This window comes from Lonchura striata, chromosome 17 (genome assembly GCF_050655825.1).
Source record: "Lonchura striata isolate lonStrDom1 chromosome 17, ASM5065582v1, whole genome shotgun sequence".
Classification (NCBI taxonomy): Eukaryota; Metazoa; Chordata; class Aves; order Passeriformes; family Estrildidae; genus Lonchura; species Lonchura striata.
In genome coordinates this window covers 4,462,690-4,482,093 of record NC_140719.1, presented here as the reverse complement: position 1 = coordinate 4,482,093, position 19,404 = coordinate 4,462,690, and the positions used below count along the sequence as shown (strand labels likewise).

At 50.8% G+C, this 19,404-nt stretch overlaps 1 protein-coding gene across 3 annotated transcripts in view; it reads left to right on the top strand.

Moving 5' to 3' along the window:
* The window catches only part of ASTN2 (astrotactin 2), a 335,047-nt gene that overhangs the window by 181,170 nt on the left and 134,473 nt on the right, over positions 1-19,404 (top strand). For all 3 annotated transcript variants that reach the window (XR_014958795.1, XM_021551387.3, XM_085594033.1), the window contains 3 exons: positions 1,784-1,934; positions 14,677-14,843; positions 18,092-18,280. Coding sequence is in view for 2 of the 3 variants with exons in the window: in XM_021551387.3 (XP_021407062.2) it covers positions 1,784-1,934; positions 14,677-14,843; positions 18,092-18,280 (507 nt within the window). In the remaining variant the exon portion in view is untranslated. The remainder of the gene's footprint in view (positions 1-1,783; positions 1,935-14,676; positions 14,844-18,091; positions 18,281-19,404) is intronic.

Genomic DNA, 19,404 nt, shown 5'->3' with positions numbered 1-19,404 from the left:
ATTGTGCTGATGGCAGAGAGGCTCAAGGAGGATGAAGCATGCTGTGACTCCCAGCATTGCCTCGGGGGTATTGAGGTCACAGGGGTCAGGGTTAATTTGCAGCCTCCTGTGGGTAAAGATCTAATAAACAGCCTGTGGAGGTCAGGTATGTCACCACCAGTGACTTCTCCTGTGACCTTCCTCTCTCTCTGATCACTTTGTCTCTCTCCTGTCAGGTGATGCGTTGCCCCAGGATGCATTGTGGATATTGGTTAACATATAAAGTGTGCTTTGAAGATGAAAAATATCTTGGAGATGCTTAAAGCTCTTGACAAGCATGTGTGTTCCTTTTGCAGGGATCCAGCAGAAGGCAAAGTGCCTGAATGCTTTGTCACAGGCAAAATCTGCTGCATGTGCAGCTCCGAGAGGCAGGGCTGGGAGCTTCCCAAGGCTTCACATGGCCTTGGAATGATTCCTGGGTGCTCAAGCTTCTTGCTTGAGGGGTGTCACAGCACAGCAATGCCTGGGGCTGTTCCCATCATGGGCTGGAGCAGAGCAGCAGAGCTGTGCCTGCACCCATCCCTGCATTATCTGCTCCAAATCCACATCCCAGCAAGCACAAAGCCAAGTTTCGTGTGTCTTTCCAGCTTTGGCAGTGTCCCTGGGGTGGATGTGGGTGATGGTGTGGATATTCACTGTGAAACATTCAGGAAGAGTTTTATGGCTCTGGATTTGCTGTTGTCTAGTGTAGGGTCGGATTCACACCCAGCTCCAGGCTACTCATAAAGCTTCTCCTAGTTGCTAGTTTGCATAAAACTGGTGGCTGGTATCTTTGATGCCCCGTGACTGGTTGGTTCTGTGAAGGATGCTGATGGAACCCAACCCTGGTTCAGGGGTTCCGTGTGCTGGAAAAGTCTCTCCTCCAGCCCGAGCTTCCAAAGAAAGGCTCAGCAGTCTCTGTTGTTTGGTCTCAAGGCAGTTTATTGCAAGTTATCAAAAAGATTTTCTCCTTGGGCTGCTGTGGTTTGCTCACAGCTCAGGCAGAGGCACACACACACCCTGACATCCTCTCTGACCCCGACTGCTTCTTCTCTCCCCACCAGGGCTGCTGCTGTCTTTTATATGGTACATTACGTGTGACATGGTTACAGTTTTTCCCCAATACCTATTACCTATATTAAATGGTATTTTTCTATCTTTTATATGGTACATTACGTGTTACATGGTTACAGTTTTTCCCCAGTGCCTATTACCTATATTAAATGGTGTTTTCTACTCTAAACCAATCTGTGAGTGCCAACATCACCAAGAACATGGAGGTGAGGAAGAAAAGAGAGGGAGGACAGGACAGGCCCAGATCCCTCCATCTTAAAACTTCTGACCCCCATGTACAAAACCAAAACCCCCCTGTACAGCACTCAAAAATTCTTCCCTCTACTTTGTGACTACTTCTACTCTAATATCTAAACTTTTGTGACTTCTTGTTCTTCCTGCAAGGTTGGTAAATCATTCCACGGTTCAAACCCAAAATCACAGCTGTTTCCAGCTGCCTGCCAGGGTCTCAAATGCTTCTGACCTGGGCCTGGAACCTCCAAAAATGTCTGAGGGACATTTTGAGTTCCAACAAAGGATGCCAGAGTTATGCAGCAGATGTATTGTACAGCATAATCACAAACCCCTTGTTTCCTTTGGCTCGGTGTCACTAACCAGGGATGTTGCCAGAGCAGCTCTCTGTGGCTTGCCCTGCCCGTGCCTGTGCTCTGCCAGCTCCCTGGCAGCCCTAACGGTGCCTTTTCTCTCCAAGGGAAGAAGCGATGCTGTCCACCTACTTCGAAACCATCAATGACTTGCTCTCCTCCTTCGGGCCCGTCCGCGACTGCTCCCGCAACAACGGCGGCTGCACCCGCAACTTCAAGTGTGTGTCGGACCGCAAGGTGGACTCCACGGGCTGTGTGGTAGGTGCTGGGGCTCTGGGATGGGTACTGGGACTGTGGGGTGCATACTGGGGCTGTGGGGTGGGCACTGGGACTGTGTTGTAGGTACAGGGGCTGTGGGATGAGTGCTGGGGCTGAATAGTAGGTACTGGGGCTGTGGGATAGGAGCAGGGTCTGGGGGTACATACAGGGGCTGTGGGGTGGGTACTGGAGCTGTGGGCTACGTACTGGAGCTGTGTAGTAGTTACTGGGGCTGTGGGGTGGGTACTGAGGCTGTAGGGTAGGTGCTGAAGCTGTGGGGTAATTGCTGGGGCTGTGGGGTGAGTATTGAGGCTGTAGGGTAGGTGCTGGGGCTCTGGGGTGCACCCTGAGGCTGTGTGGTGGGTACTAAGGCTGTAGAGTAGGTGCTGGGGCTGTGGGGTACATACTGGGGTTGTGGGGTTGGTACTGGAGCTATAGGGTAAGTGCTGGGGCTGTGGGGTAGAAGCTAGGGCTCTGGGGTAGGTACTAAGGCTGTGGGGTAGGTACTGGAGCTGTGGGGTGAGTGCTGGGGCTGTGTAGTAGGTACTGGGACTGTAGGGTGGGTACTAGGGCTGTGGGATATCTACTGGGAGGTAGGGTGGGTACTGGGGCTGTAGGGTGGGTACTGGGGTTATGGGATACATACTGGGACTGTGGGGTGGGTACTAGGGCTGTGGGGTGGGTACTGGGGCTGTAGGGTAGGTGTTGGGGCTCTGGGGTACATACTGGGGCCGTGAGGTACGTAGTGATGCTGTGGGGTTGTTTCTGGAACTGTAGGGTCCTCAGGGCTGTCGTCTGGTTTGGGGACAAGCCAGAGGGAGATGTGACCTGCTCGTGCTTCCCGTGGCTGAGGGGATGTGTGTGCTGGAGGTGGGCTTCCCCCAGTCCTGGGGCCTTCATGGCAAATCACAAATCCTTTAAAGACTGCAGGGAAGCAGCCCAGGTGCTCAGATGAGAAGAAAAAAAAAAAAAAAAAAAAAAAAAAAAAGCTTGTTTCTGGTGGTCATTTTCCTGCTTGTCAAGAAGCAGGGGTGAAAGCAGTCTTGCTTTTTCTCCTGCTTTGTGCTTCCCAGTGCAGAAGAAAGATGAAGCATCCCCCCAGCATATCCACCTCTGGGCATCTCTGACACCCCTAGAGTCTTGATTTGTTTCTGAACGTGCTGATGTCTTACCAAACAATCCACTGAGTCCCAGGTTTTGCAGAGTCCAGAAGATCTTCTCGACCCTAGACCCATTAGTTTTGGGCAGAGGCTCTGAATCACAGAATCCTAGAAGGGTTTGAATTGGAAAGGACCTTAAAGGTCATCATGTCCTAAGCCCCATGCCATGGGCAGGACACCTTCAGGACACTGACCAGGCTGCCCAGAGCTGTGAGCAGCTCCAGGGAGGTGTTCCAGCCATCGATGCCCAAAGGGGTTTTGCTGATTCCAGCTGGGAGCAGCAGAGCTCAGCACCTCGCCCAGCTCTAACCCATCTCACCTTGACATCAAAGTCATCCTTTCCCTGCCTGAGCAGCCTCTGTGAATCCAGGATGAGGTGCAGAGACACAGGACAGAGCCTTGGGAAGTGGGGCAAACCTGGAGCATCCCTTCGTGTCTGTTGGCAGCCAGGAAGCCGTGGTGACCCCTGAGGTGGTCCAGAGCTGTCACCCCCTCCAGCAGCTCCTCAAGCACTCATCCACTGCTCCTAAACCCCCAAAACCCCTCACATCCCTGCAGGCAGGGCCTCCTCACCACATCCCTCCCGTCTCAGCAGAGACAGGAGGTAAGTGTCTCTTTATTTATTGAAGATGTTTGTACACGGCAGCTGGGAAAGGTCAGGCTGGAGCCGTGCTGTCCCGGGGGGGAGGCGTTTTCATTATCCCCTTCTCAGGTTGCTTGTTAAGGCCATTTAGCATGACAGTCTGATGTGTCACCAGCAGCCTGGTGCCATCTCTCCCTTGACACTCTGCTCCCCTTCCTCCTTTCTTTTCCCATTGCCAATTTTTTTCTTTCCCCCCCTTTTCCAGGGAACAACTGCATTTCTAGTCTTTTGGGGTGTTTTCCCCCATTTTTAGGGTGTTATTTTGCTCTGAATGCCAACGTCCTTGTCCAGGCACTGTCAGAAGCAATCAGGGCTCTGATCACCTCACGCCTCTGGGAGGTGGTGCCTCTTTTTAAAGTCGGGATATATTAGGATAGAAATTGTCAATAAATTACAGACCTAGTGCTGGCATGTGGAGAGGCAGGAAAGGAAAACCGTGTCACCTGGGGAAAATAGAGCCCAGCTTCTGCAATGCCTAACTGAGGCAGCATGTAAAGAGAATGGAATGTGTATGGGGAGGGGACAAGGGAGGAGCAGCAGGAGCATTCCCCTGGAGGGCATCCCCTCCTGAAAGCTGTGGGTGAGAGGTGACACTTGGGGACCACAGGAACCCCCATGCTACACATCACACCGGGCTCCTGGGGCCGTGCATCCCATGGGGACAGGAGATAGTCTCTCCCCACTGTGCTCTTCACCCCTTTTTCTCCCCACTGCAGGAGCATGAGGCTGCTCTGTCCCTCTCCACAGCTCCCAGTCTTGGGGTGAAGCTCCCCAATCACAGCCTGAGGACAGCAGAGCTGAGCAGCCCAGGGGGAGTGTGGGGACAGGCACTGCATCCCACTGCATCCCACTGCATCCCACTGCATCCCACTACATCCCTTTTCTCCCTGCTGCCCTTTGGGCTGGCACCAGCCCATGCTGCCTCCAGCTCTCCCAACCCTGTACAATGTTTTATTCTCATCACCTGCTGTCGGTCCCTGGCAAAGGAGGGCTGTGAGGAGAGGTGTGGAAGGAACTGTTCCCATGTTTCTGACCGTGCTCCACGGCCTCTGTGCAGGGAGAAGCCTAATGGGTGGGCTGGCAGCACTGCCCCCAGCCCTGGGTGGTGCTCATGGTCCAGAGTGGGATCAGAGGGGCTGGGAGTGGAGTCTCAGAGCTCACACAGGCTCGGTTTGAGACATTCTGGTATTTTCTTTGCCCATGCCTGTGCTGCCCCTCCTCATCTGGGGTCATGTGCTGTGAATTTTCAGGGATGTCACTTAGTTTTGAAGCTGAACTGCTGTGAACTCAATTTGCCAATTTGGTAAGTGCTATGGGCAATATCGGGATGTAATTTAATTAAGCTATCCCCTTTTTATAGAGTTCAGGGAGCATTTGCCTACTAATTTTAGCACTAGGTTTGCTCCAGCTTTACTCTGGACACAGATTCACAAATCATGACATGTTGTTAATCTCTACCAGTCAACAGTTTATTAATTTGCTGAGGACCACAGAAGTATATAATCAGTGGTTCATCAATCAAGGCTAAATCCAACAAATGTTCCAGGCAGGTACTGAGCGTAAAATATACATGCAGCCTTGTAAGCAATTAATACAAGCACAGAGCTGGAGCTGAGTGCCTCAACCAGGGAGCAGCACAAATCTCAAAGATTTCTTATTCCTTTTATGTATAATCATCATCTGTTACCAGTTCTTCATGCCCTTAATACGGCTTCCAGTAATTCTGCGAGGACTGGGATGCATTTATCTCTGGGTTTTTAGTGGCGTGGGCTCTGCCATCACCTAATTGTTTGGCCTTAAAAGGTCTTGGTTAAAAAGTCGAGGGCGGATTGCTCGTGCTGGAGCCTGGCTGAGTCTCCTTGGGCTGATGATGGGGAGGAGAGAGGGCATCGCTTTACTCAGTTAAAATCCTCCTTTTTAGGCATCACCTGAAGACTCTAAAGCCTCTCCAGCAGGATTCCCCACCTGCCATCCTCCAGTTCCCATAGGATCCTTTTTCCCCCCCATCCCATGGTTTTCTGTTAGTTTTGTGTGTACCCAGTAGATGGCATGAGTGCATAAAGGGTTTCTGCAGTTCTTTTCTTATCGGAGGCCTTTTTTTTATTCAGGTACTTTTAAGAATTATCAGCTGCAACCTTGCCAAAGACCTTGGCATCACTATCTGGGGCCTTGTGCTTGAACCCTAACGTAACTAAACAGCCCCCAAGCTCTAGAAAACCTGATTCCATACTGCTTTTTCTAGCTGCACTCTAGAACTGCTTATGGATCTGGTCAAACTGTGGGAATTTCCCAAGAAAACAAAACCCCAGTGAATCTCTTGGAATCCAGTGACTCTGTTGAGTCCCGTGTGTGTTTTGTGCCATCTTGCAGGGATCACAGCAAACCTGGAGAAAGTGTGCTGGAGGAATAATTCAGACTTTATCCTATAAATGAAATATTACTGATCTTTTCTGCTGGCACTGTGGTAGCTGCACAGCCTGGAGGGAGGATGTTGAAGGAGGGAAAATGCTTAACCCTCATGTGTTGGTGATTCATAATTTGAGATGAAAACCTGTGAATTGGCCCCGAGAGACTGAAGGAAACACCTGCATCATGGCTTAAATTCAGGTTTCCCCAGCTGTCTCTTAGATTGGCTTCGCTCCCTGGTGCCAGACCTCTCACCCACCTGAGGAGAAGGGGGGGTTGCTTCCATGTACTGCCCGGTGACCAGGTGGGTTTTGAGCCTAGGAAGGCAGGATTACAGCCTTATTGAAAATAAGAGGAGTGAAGTTTTTTTTTTTTGTTTTTTTTTTTGGTTTTTTTGTTTTTGTTTTTGTTTTTGTTTTTTTGGTTTGGTTTGGTTTTTTTTTCCCAAAGCAATGGAAGCTTTGGTCTTAGCACATGAGCTGGGCAAGAAGATGCTCTGTTCTCTTCCAGTGCGTTTTGGCATCCTCAGCATCACTGTGGGAGGAGGCAGCAGCAGGTCCAGGTGTCTGAGCCCTATGGTGCCTCCCGGGATGGGGTCTCCTCACTGTGAGGACCACCTGGAGAAGCAGAAGGGCATGAGCTGCCTTGCTGGGGGTGAGGAAGGCAGCTCGGGTTCCTGGGCCAGGAATTACCAGAATTAGTCCCGTGTTTGTTTAAGGTGTGAGAGCCTGACTGCAGCAGGGGGGTAGGTGCTGTGGGCTGAGGGTTCTGTAGCATCTGTGTGCCTGCAGATTGGTGAGTTAGTTCCTTAAGTCCCCTTAGAGGAGCCAAGGATGTGGATGTGGAAGGGCTAAAGCAGGGCTGTGCTCCAGGAGCCATCCCACCTTGGGAGAAGTGTTGGCAAGAGCTGGCAGAGCCTTGCCCAGCCTGGGCACTGTGTTCTGCTGTTCTGCACAGACATTAAACCCTGCTCATCCTCACAGGCTCAGGTGCCTCTGGCAGAGATTTATTTCTAGTCTGAGCACAAAAACAGTGCTGTTAGCCTACATGAACGACCTGAGCTGCTCCTCCCTGCCATGGTGGGGTCAGCCCATCACAAAGCAGGGAATTTGGCTCAGCAGGATGCAGGAGGGACAAAATCTACCAGAGGATCACTCAAGGAAGCTGTGGCTTGTGGTGACACTGGTGTGGTGATGGTCCCAGCCTCTTTAGACACAGCAGGAGGAGATATTTGGCATGGTCCACACAGCATATAAGCCTTAGCACAGCTGGTTTTGGGTTAATCCTTCCCTTGCTCTCTCCCACCTCAGAATGAGGGGCTGTTCCTCACTGCTGCAGAGTGTGGCAGAGAAATGGCTTAATTTAGGAGTGTAACCATTTTGGGGAGAAATGGGATTAGAAATGATGGAGCAGAGCAGTGGCTACTGCCTTTGTCTCCTCCTTCCAGCACAAGTGCCATGGTTTTGCTTGGGAGACATTTAGGGAAGCTACTCAGAGCTGGCTTAGGGACCATGGAGAGATGCTTTGAAATTATGTGGGTGATGCTAAGAACTTTTTTCCTGGGGGGAGATGGGATGATTGGGAGTTTCAGTCCAAACCAAAATGCTGTGCAGAAATGCCTTACATACATGAAAATTCCAAAATACTTTGGTTCAAAACATTTCCCTTCTATAAAGGAGAAGGAAATGTTTAAATGCACCATTATCATCTGGAGCTTTGTTTTATATTGCCTTATCCCAGTGTACAGCCTGAAATAAAAACAAAATTAGGTGATGGAAACCAAAACATTTCAACCTTGTCAAAATTAAATGCTCTCCTAATTTCCCAATGAGTTTTGAGATGTAATTGATGGAATCCCACAAAGCACTTAAGCTTCATCAAATCTGCATTTTTCTGACAGACAATTGTTCATTGAAAAATAAAAACTTACCCATCCCTGCCTTGAGAGGCACCTAGCTAATTCTGGGAGAGATGCACACACCAGGGTGGGGGGAGATGAGGAAACCAGCCTCTCCTAATCCTTTTGAAGTCTCGCTGGCTCCCTGGAGCAGAGCTGACTCCTTTTGTACACTGTGGTTGGAAGCAGAAGCCCCCTGAGCTCATCAGCAAGGCCCCCTCCAAGGAACCTGTGGTTTTGGATTTTATCTCATTAATCCAGGTAAATACCTGTGCTGAAAATGGGATTTGAGGAGGGAAGAGGTGGAGGCTGTTGGGGTCAGGGCTGGTGGTGGGTGGGAGCAAACCTCCTGCCTGTGCTTTCAGAGGGGGTTTGCATCTCGTGGGCAAGGTTTAAAGCAAGGGGAATAGCTCGAGAAGCACCAAGGTGAGCTGGAAGTCTCTGCCTGCACAGGGAAGGAGTGGTTTGGATGCTAAAAGCCCTGTTTTCTCCTCTAGTGGCTTCTTCAGCAGCGCTCCTTGAGGGCTTGGCCAGTGCCCCTCTGCTCCTCAGCAGCCTGGGATGCTTCGTGTGCTGTGGTCACAGCTGGCTTGGGGCTTTGGGGTTGCTTTGGGATGGAGGATTTGTGCTGTAGTAGTTTTGTGGCTGGGCTGCACCCTGATGGGTGAGTCGGGTGGGGCAGGGGCTGGATTTCTGTTTCTCTGAAGGTTTTTGGGGGTGCCAGCTTCTGTTGTGCCTGAGAATGCCCTGACAGGCAGGAGATGCCAGCACACCCCAAAATAGGCTCTTGGTGACTTCTGGAAGGGAAGCAGATTTCCTTGCTCCAGGAACATTTCTTCCTGTGGGCAAGGCATCCCACCAGCTGCTTGAAACAAATCCCTCCCTCTTGGAGCTGGCATGCACACAGACACAGAGAGACCTGCCTGGGAAGTTCACTTGGTGGTGGCCAGAGGTGAGGAGATGCTGCCTCACCTCCCCCATGGATCTCCCACCCCACTTTCACAGAGGGACCAGGCTGGGAAGCACAAGCAGCATGCTCTTGGGAGCCTGCAAGACAGATGGATTTGATTTTCTGAGGCTAAAATAATGATTGATGATCTTTAAAGGGAAAAGGAAGCAGGGGAAAAGGAGGGAGGGGGAGAAAGAGTGGGAAGATAATGACTGTTATTTCAGAAAATGGTTGTAATGCTCTCCTCTGGGAAGGATTTTCCCTCCTCAGCAGGGTGTCAGGAAGGGCTCTGCCACAGCTGGGGTTTGTGGGGACAGCCCTGCCCTGAGGGGGCTCTTGGAGAGCCTTTTAGCAGCCAACATTTTGTCCCTGTTTTATCAAAATATTGGTAGTGGAGGGATAAATCTCAGACACAGAGACTGAGCTGTATACAGCCAGGCTCTGTCCTGCTGCTGCTGAGGAGCTTTGCTCATCAGGGGCCTTCTGACTCAAGAAAACAAGGCAGAATAAGCTAAAATTGTCCATATATATATATATATATATATGGACACAGAGAGGTTTAGTGCATTTGTATCATTTCTGAGCTCCAACAAGCAAATAAACACATGCCAGTGCACAGACAGCAGCTCATTAAAATGCTGGCACTTGCTTGCACCTTAGCAGTGTCTTGGATTAATGTTTTTGTCTCCTGCTGAGGAGGTTCCTGGGTGAGGACTCGGCACAAAGGGGGGTCATTAGGGCCTTTGGAAATGGTCCTTGGTGCTCTGTGGCACTGAGCCACCAGCTGGCTGTGCTGCCTGGGGCCAGCAGTGCTAGGGATGCAGCCTGGGGTCCTGGGTCTCACTTCTGGAGGCATCCAGGCATGAGAATGGTGCCTGGAGCAGCACTGGGAGTGGGGTTTGGTGGCAGCTTCCCTCTGTGGATTCAAACTCGTCTGTACCCAGAGCATCACCTCCAGCACCTGACGCTGAAGGCTCTGACTAGAAGCCTGCTGTTGTTGGGAAAACAGAGTGGAATAACAAAAAGGGGCAGTTTACTCTCTACAGAAGCACTTAATAAAGTATTCTGGTTTTTTAAACTTAATACTGGAGGAGAGGAGCTGAGCTGAGCAGCTCTGGCAGGCAGCTCGGATGGAGGAGAGCGGATGTGCTCCCACCTGGGGATCCGTGTCAGTAATGATTTGCCTTCCAGTGACCCCTCACCCATCTTGTGCTAACGAGCTTTGCAAACGAGAAAGTGAGCAAAGGCTCCTTTTTCACTTTACATGAGCAGGGACTTGTCCGGGTGTTTATTTTCCTAAGGCACAATCTCACACAGGTTTTGGTGTGTGCTTGTGTTCCTTCCTCCAAAGATGATCCTCCTCCCATTGTGTTTGCCCTGGGGGTGCTGCTGGGCAGAGGAGCTGTGCCCAGTGCTGGTGGCAGGAGGCCACACACTGTGCTGGGGTGGCAGCAGTGGGCACAGGTATCCCATTTTGTTCCAAACCACAGCTCCTGTGTATCAGTGAGGCTGGATCTGGTGTGTTCCCAGGGGTGGCTGTGAGCATGTGGCAGCAGGCTCTGCCAAATTTGCCACTCCGTGTCACTTTGGAGATGTCATTTAAAAGAGGAAAAAAGCCTGTTTTGCAAAACAACAGATAAAAATAGCACTTCCTATTCAGCACATCCATTCCCCGTGAGTACTCAAAATTCATGTGCTGACTGCAATCACAGGAATAAGGACCTGTGTGCTCTGGGATGGGAGGGGATGGGCTGGTGTCCAGCTGTGCCATCAGCCAAACCACACGGAGCTGCTGGTGGCTTCTTCTCCTCAGACCCCTTGGCAGCAGCAGGGTCTGAGGGCTGGAGCTGAGGGTCATGTTTAGCCTTCAGGACCTGTATTATCAGTGATAACACAGAACAAGAAAAGGAAGTTTTCTTTTCCAATGCCAAGAGCAATTTTCAGGGTTGTCTGTCAGCACAGAGAAATCAGTTCGCTTCTGCATAGATGGAGTGGATTTGCAAGACCGTGGAATTATATTTGTATGGTAACAGTTTCTCCTTGGATTTTGAGCAGACCATGAGCTGGAGTCTCCCTCTAGGTCTCCTTTTCCTCTCCATAGCATGGATTAAGCACCTTTTCCCAAGCTCTGAGCTATATTTCCTGGTCAGCTCCATGGATAAAGGATGGGCTGGGAATTGGAAGTGAACGCATGCAATATGAGTCTAACGTGGTAAACCACAAACAGCTTTTTCTTTTGAATCTCTGGGTAGCAGTGTGTGGGATCCCTTTGCTTCCTGGCTCAATAAATCCATGTGTGGATGAGGGGTGTGCAGAGGTGTTTGCCCAGGACCTGCTGGGGCACCAGCTTTCCTCCCACCAGGGTGGGACGTGCCACCTGTGCTCGCCCAGACAGAGTTATTGACCGAGTTGCTTATTGATTTTGTAATCATTTTCCAACAGAGCCCCCCGTCCTGTGTCACTGCCAAGGCAGATTGCAAATTGAACTGCACCTGAATTGATGGGGCATTGATTAAAACTCACCGTAATTATTGGTTCTCTGCTGCCCAAGCCAGGCAAATCAATGTCAGCAACAGCAGATCTGTTCCTTTATAAAAGCACAGTGTACACAGGGTGACTGCTGGCTTTCCAAGCTCATCCAGAAGCCCAAGCTGATCCATCAGGGAGTTGGGATTAGCACAAAGTGGCTTTTTACATGGCCATTTCTGACTCCTGTGGGCAAGAACATAGCTGCACTCAAATGGACTTCAGTTTTCCCCCAGTCTGATCTACCACTGGGGCATCCCGATGGGAAATCCTCTGCTCCAGGGGCAGGGAGGTGTGTTACCAAGATTTATAAGCCCAGAGAAGCTGTAGCTGCCCCAGGCAGTATCCAAGGCCAGGTTGGAGAGGGCTTGGAGCAACCTGGGATAGTGGGAGGCATCCCTGCCCATGGCAGGGGAGTTGAGCTGATTTTTAAGGTCCTCTCCCACTCAAACTATTCTGTGATTTATTGTGTTCAGTAAGTGCTTCATCCAATGCAAAACCCTTCATGGAGAGGCTGGTGTTGCCTGGCCAGTACTAATTGCCAAGTTTGCTGATTCCCCTGGCTCTCCTGGGCAGGGCCACGTGCCGAGGTTTCGCGTTGGCTCCCAAAGCTTTGTGTCCCTGGAGAGCTCCGTGCTGCAGCACAGCAGCTGGCTGGAGAGGCAGCTCTGCTCTGAGCAGGGATGGATGTGGAGAGACAGGAGCGCTTTCTTTTGCAAATGCTGTGCTGAGCTATTTGCCTGCTGTAATTAATGACTATTAGGATGCATAATTATGAACTGAAAGGAAACGCGTTTCCTGGTGGTTAAGAGCCCAAACTGGAGGAATATCCCAAGGGTGGCCTCAAGCAGAGTAGGACGAAGGGAGGGAGGGCTTTGCTGACCCACTAACCCAGTCACAGGGAAAGAACCATCTTCTTCCTCTGTGGGCTGGAGAAGGTGCTGAGCTCAGCACGTGGATCCGTGCCAAGGCAAGAATTCCAAGTGACCTGACCGAAAAGCCGTGGCTGATCTTCTGGCTGTGGTCCTGCAGCTCCTGCTGCCTTACAGTCCCATCCAGTTGCCTTCAGCACCCTGGAAGATCCCTCAGGATCTCTGCTCTCCCCTGTCCCCGTGGGTGTGGGGAGGGCAGCAGAGGGGCGGCTGCAGAGCCGTGAAGCAGAGATGCTGTTTGCAGCCAGACCTCCCCGTGTCCTCCAGGGAGATCTCTCTGCCAGTTTGCACAGCTCTGCTCTTACAGCAGACAAGGAGGAGATAAGAGCTGTATCTGCAGATGCACAAACGCTCTCATCCTGCTGCTGCTTCCCAGGCAGCTCTGGGCACAGATTGCTCTCGGTGTCCTCTCCTCCATCATTGTTCTGTGTATGCATCTGGGAAGCTCCTGCTCCCAAATCTGCTGCTGCTTCCTGCTGCTAATTCCAGAGCTGTGTCTTTGGGACTGTGCCTGCTCTGCAAGGATGGACAGCATCCTATTCCAGAGCCCTTTGCTGCCAGGATCCTTTGGGTGGAAAAGCCTTGTTCCTTCCCTTCTCGCCTCACCCAGTGTCCACAGGGATGGTGATGAGGTGTGTAAGCTTCAGAGCTGAGGGCACAGGAGGCTGTGAGGGATCTGAGGGACAACTGGCACAGAGATCAGCACATCCCAGTTGCTGCAGATGGGGCAGAAGCAGTTTGGATGCTGCTGCTGTAGGAAGTGGCACAGGGTTTCTGGGAAGTGGAGAGAAAGATGGGGATGAATTTTATAATAGGGTAGGACATCTAAACCTCCCTTCCTTAAACTGAAGGAAGGGAGATTTTGATCAGATGTTAGGATGAAATTCTTCCCTGTGAGGGAAGTGAGCCCAGAGCAGCTGTGGCTGCCCCTGGATCCCTGGCAGTGCCCAGGGCCAGGCTGGACAGGGCTGGGAGCAGCCTGGGACAGTGGGAGGGGTCCCTGCCATGGCAGTAGGGTTGGAACTGAATGGTCTTTAGAGCTCTCTTCCAACCCAAACATTCTAGGATTCTGTGATGGCTCAGAGGGAGCCAGGAGCCCCTAAAGCCCCTTTCTGCTCTCCCTGTTTGCTTCCTAAGTAGCCAAGGGTGAGTGAGGCTCGGCAGCCCATCTCCCATCAGGACCCTGCTGATGTCAGTGAACGCAAGGTCCAGGGTCGCCTGAACTTTTATTAATATGTACAGCATTTTGCTCACATGGAAAATTGATTTTCTTTTTGAAGCACGAACTGTAGTGGTTTTATAACCTTTCTTCTGCTTGACAAAGGCCATTTATAAACTGCCTTCATGACTACCTGTGCCATCTCCAGTCTAACTCATCTTCAAGAAATTCCATAATGCATTTTTAATTGTGAGCTGCTCCCAGACCAGATTTATTTATTTTTTCAAGGACTGGCCTTTTTGTTTTTGTTTGTGTGCATGTCTGTTTGGTGAAAAGGGATAAATAACCAAAGTGGAAGTGTGCTTTAATCTGGGTGACAATTTATTGACAGCATTTGCCATCTGCTGGCTTTTATCTTTTGGGGCAAGGATAACAAGCTGGGGAAGAACTGGAATTAAAAATTAGAGCCATGATTCCCTCAGCTGTGGAAAACTTATGAGCGTGGGCTGCCATCCTGGCTGCCCCCAGTCCTGCTTCTGCCACGAGCTGGTCCTGCCCACAGCAGGCATCGAGATCCTTTTGGGCATGATGCCAAGGCCATGCTTGCTGACCTGCCTGGCACGGGTTGAGATGGATTTCTAGGTCATTCCGAAGCCCTGAGATGGTTCTCTGTGTCAGTCCCAGGTGTTGAGGTGTTTATTTTTGGGTTGCACGGGATTTTTTTGCATTTTGGAGGAACAGAGAGCAAACACAGAGTGTTGTGAAGTTTTACCCCACACTGGCTTGAGGCTTTATTGCCGTGTAGTTTTGCTACCCCAAGGATTTCACCCTCTTCCAGAGGGAGGATGAGGGGGGAGGCATTGGCAGCAGACCAAATTTGTGCCCCACAACCCTTACCCCTTTCCCAAGGGCCGTGCGAGGTGATGCAGGGCTGCCCCATCCATCTCCCAGGACAAACTCATCTCCTTCAGCTGGAAAAGGAGTTCAGCAGTGCTGGTTCTGAGGGGCCAGGGGCTGCAGGGTGGGGGAGGACCCCCAGGTGACCTTTCCCGTGTCCTGTCTCACTGCAGTGCCCCGAGGAGCTGCGGCCCATGAAGGATGGCACCGGCTGCTACGATTACTCCAAAGGGATCGACTGTTCCGACGGCTTCAACGGCGGCTGCGAGCAGCTGTGCCTCCAGCAGACCCTTCCCCTGCCCCACGACCCCTCCTCCAGCACCATCTTCATGTTCTGTGGGTGAGTCCCCTCTGCTCAGCTCTGGGAGTTGAGACAGCCACATACTGTCGGAATCTGTGGTATTGATGATCCCGAGATTGTAGAAAGTTTTTGGTTTTTTGCCCCATTGCCAAAGCAGAAGCCATAATTGGTCTGTGCTGGTTCCAAGGTTGTTTATTCTGTTTATCTCTCACATGTTCTGCTGCCCTGCCCAGCTCTGTCCTGCAGGGCAGCGTGTGGGGCTCTGCCCTCAGTGGGATGTGACAAACATTAAATACCAGAAACTCCCTGGGCTGGATTTACAAGAACGTGCCAAGATCTGTCACCTACGTTGGACAGTGTGTCCCCAGCCTGAACCAACAGAAAAATGCCAACACCACAGTGAGACATGGAGGGCATGAAGAAGGAGAAAAAGGACAAGGCACACCCAATTTCCTCCATCTTGTCCCCTTTGGACCCCTCATCTAGAATCCTAAAATTTTACTTTTGCACCCGTGTGACACTTAATTATTACTGATATCAAACACTCAGAGCTTGTAATTGATCCTGTAAGGTGGAAAACTCTTTTCCATGGGCAGAGATCACAGACAGTGTCTCTGGGGGCTCTGTCCAGGGGGGTTCCTGACCCCTGCCAGGGTCCCAGACCTTCCAGGGCAGCCACAGGGAAGGTCTGGATTCTTACACAATACAAAGAAGCAGAAGGCTTCAAACTGTTTTTATTCTAGCATGCATGCTTTTTATACATTCTTACAAACTCATAACTTACACTTTACTCATTGGTCAGGAAATGCGAAGTGCTCATTGGAACAGGCAGTGGCAGGTTTCTCTTATTTCTTCTTCTTTCTTTCTTGGTTTCTATGTCAATGACCTTGGTAGAAAATTCTGCCATGGAGCCTCTTATCACACTTCTCTCTGGCTCACAGGAGTCACTGTAAAACCTCTTCCACAGTCAGTCCCCTCCAAGGCTTCTCAACGAGTAACCTCTTCCTATAATTATTGTTTTGTTACTATACATCAAGCTGCAGGTTATCTGTGCTTGATGACAGCCAATGTTCTTTATCCAAGGAACAGCAGTATACATATCTGCATGTTCAAATAACACTTGCTGATCTTCTACTGGCATGACTTGCTCTGTCATAGCCTTGGCCATTGGAGTTCTCTTGGGAATTACCAATGGTGGGTGCAAAGCCTGAGCTAAAACAGTTCTTCATTACAATTTGCTAAAACAAGGGATGGATAAATTATAAGCCTCAAAATACTGCTTCTGTCTTTACCTATAATCAAAAATTCTTGTCTTTCCCACGATGTTCCAGTAATTCCTGTGGGAATTACCACATGATTTTCATGCGCCTCATCTCCATCCCTGCTACCTCCTGTGCCACCCATCCCAACCCAGCCTGGAGCTGGGTGTCCAAGAAAAAGGCTGTTGATGGAGCTGACTTCCAGCAGGGAATAGAGGCACCTGGTGTTCCTGAGGGAAGTGTGAGGAGCAGTGTGAGCAGATGCACCTTCCTTCTCTCCCCCACTGTGTGACAGTACAGTGTGATCTGTGACTCACTGTGGAGGGACCCAAAAATTGTACATTGTGTGTTGGAGGGGAAGGTGTAGGATTTGTTTAAAAAATACTACTTTTAAAATTTACTTTTTTTTTTTTTCCTCCCCTGTGCCTCCCTTAAAAATAGAGTCTCATCTCTGATTTTGGCCAGGATCTTATAATCCTACACAATTTAGCATTTTCTCTCAGGAAGATCTCCCTGGCTGCAGTGTGCTCTAAAAGGAGCTGTGATTATCTGGCTTTATGCTGCACAGCTGCAGCCATCCATCGCCTGCCCCAGCCCCACGGCTGGCTCACCCTCTCAGGCACACTCAGGAACACGTCCCAGTGTGACAGATTAGGATGAAGAAGAGGGAAAAAAGCCCTTTTGGAAAGAAAATGCCCACAAGCAAGAAGGGGAGTGAATTCCTAGCAGTAACTCCAAGGAGCATCCGTCAAGTCCCGATGCCTGCAGGTGCAACAAAGACCTCACACAGCTCTGACTGCTGCTGGTCCCTGGGAAGAGCAGCCCAGGGAGCTCTGCCTGTGCCAGTTTCTCCTTTATTTATCCCATTTTTGCTGCTTTGTTTCTTTTTTTTTTTTTTCCACCCCACTACCTTCTTTATTATTGTTTAGCAGCGCAGAGTGACCAAGTCACCAAAACAGAGCACGTTGTCTGCTCTGTGCCTGAAGAAGGGGTTAGAAATTCATGTGGGCACCAGCATCCTTTGTCTGGGGAGGGTCTAGAAAGTCTTGGGACATTCCATGGTCTCCACCCACACAAATCTGCATTTCAGCCTTGCATCCTCAAGGACAGAGACTCTTTCCTTTTTTTTTATTATTTTTTTCCCCTTCTTTTTTCATAATCCCTTTTCAAGGCTGAGCTGCACTTGGGAGCAGGCAAGGAAAAGTGTGACAGACAAGTGGGAGTTCTGCTTGCAGTAAAATGCAGTAGAGGAAAGGGAGAGGGAAGCAAGCCTGGGTAGAGGTGGGGTTGGTGTTAAGCACTGGGGCTGTGGGGAGGAAGGAGCAGGGAGGGAACAGAGGATTTCCAGTATGGTGGGAACTGACAAAAAGGCTGGTGGCAGAGGAGGAGAGGCAGAATGGCACATTTATAAAAGATTCCACCGAGGTTTCCAGTGTCTGCAGTTAAATCACATCCCTGCTGCTTGCCTCAGTTTCTCTTCCTGTCAGTTGAAGATGAACATGTGAATTTTACCCAGAATTGGCTTGAAAGTGGGATCAAAGGGCAGAGGAGCAGCCAGGGTGGAGCTGCTTCCTTGCAGAAGGGTATTTCTAGGTGGAAGAAGGGGCAGGGCTTGATTTTGCTTTGCTGTGGTGTGGGAAATGTTTGTACCCGAGCTCAGGCACACAGTGGGCTCAGCTCTACTCTCCAGAACAGCATGGAATCGTGGAATGGTTTAGGTTGGAAGGGACCTGAAAGCTCCTCTTATTCCACCCCCCTGCCTTGGGCAGGGACACCTTCGCTCAGACCTGGGTGCTCCAAGCCCCTGCCAACCTCACTGCGGGCAAGGGGCCACACTGCTACAGGAGGGAGGGGAGCCAAGCCCCCACTCACTGGTCACCCAACCCAGCCAGGGCAGGGGATTTGGGCTCTGGGACCCTTCACGTGCCCAAACAACAGCTGCGGGTGTCGGTGGTGCTTGGCTGGGCTCAGCAGGGGCTCTGGGGTGGGTTGCTCTGTGCCTGGCTCATCTCCCGTGGTGCCCCACAGGTGTGTGGAGGAGTACAAGCTGGCCCCGGATGGGAAGTCCTGCCTGATGCTGTCTGACATCTGCGAGGGCCCCAAGTGCCTCAAGTCGGAGGCCAAGTTCAATGACACCCTTTTTGGGGAGATGCTGCACGGCTACAACAACAGGAGCCAGCACGTCAACCAAGGGCAGGTGTTCCAGATGACCTTCAGGTATGTCCTGGTTCTGCTCCTAGTTTTGGGAATACCAGGCTGGTGAGCTGGGACTGAGGTCCAGTGGGACAGAGCCAGCATCTCTGAATTGCTCATGAGGGGAAGAGAGCCAGAGGATAAAAGCACCCGTGGCTTTCCTGCCTGCTCATTGTTCCCTCTGGCAGCAGCACAGGACCCCCTGGGCTGGTCTGTGTCTTGTCAGGATGAAGCACATCCAGCTGTGCTCTGTGGGCCTGTCTCAGGAGAATTGTCTCATCTCTTTCCAAACACTGATGTCTTCCATCTCCATCATATCCTGCAACAACGAGTTGTTTGCTTATGTGCAGTGTGAAAGAGCATTTCCTTTGCTGTGTTTGCAGCCCGTGCCAGCTGGATTTATTCAGTGCCCCCATCACAGCGCTGGGAGGAGCTGTGGATATAGCAGGATAAATAATGTAAATGAGCTGAAGGTAAATGCCTTCACCTTGCAGGGCTCACAGAGGAGAGCTTGCTGAATTCAGGGCTGGCAGGTGACTTATTTAGTTATTTTCCTTCAGATCTTCTGACTGCAGCTGTGTTTTTATTAGGTGTAAGCCAGGGTGGCTCTGTAAGTTCCCAAGCAGCAGCACTGATCAGAGTCAGGAGAGGATGCAGCCCACACCCCTCCCAGGCACAGCTCTGCCTGCCCAGCACCTCTTTATTTCCTCTTCAGGCACCAGCACATCATTGCTGCCTCTGATTTTAGCTGGAGCTGTGGGTCCTCATCCCTGCTGCCCACACAAAACCTTCCCTGGCTGTGGATTCAAGCTGAGCTCTGGCCTTCTGCTCTCTTGATGACAGAGGCATCACAAGCTGCGTCAGCAAAAGCTTTTGCTGGGAGTGAGAACTGACAAGACACAAAGGCAATTTTCCCAGCAGACTCCTCTTTGCTTTCTCTCCCTCACGTTAGAATTGTCAGTGGAATCATCAGAGCAGAGCCAGGGCTGCAGAGATGAAGTTTTCCATGAGCTGGTGGCTCTAAGGGATGTTTTGTTGTTTCCAAGTAGCAAATGGATCCCCTGTTCTCAGGGCTGAATTCCATCTGGAAGCACACAAGGATTCTCTGTGGGGCTGATAAGTTTATCCTGGGGCACATGGCTTCTTCA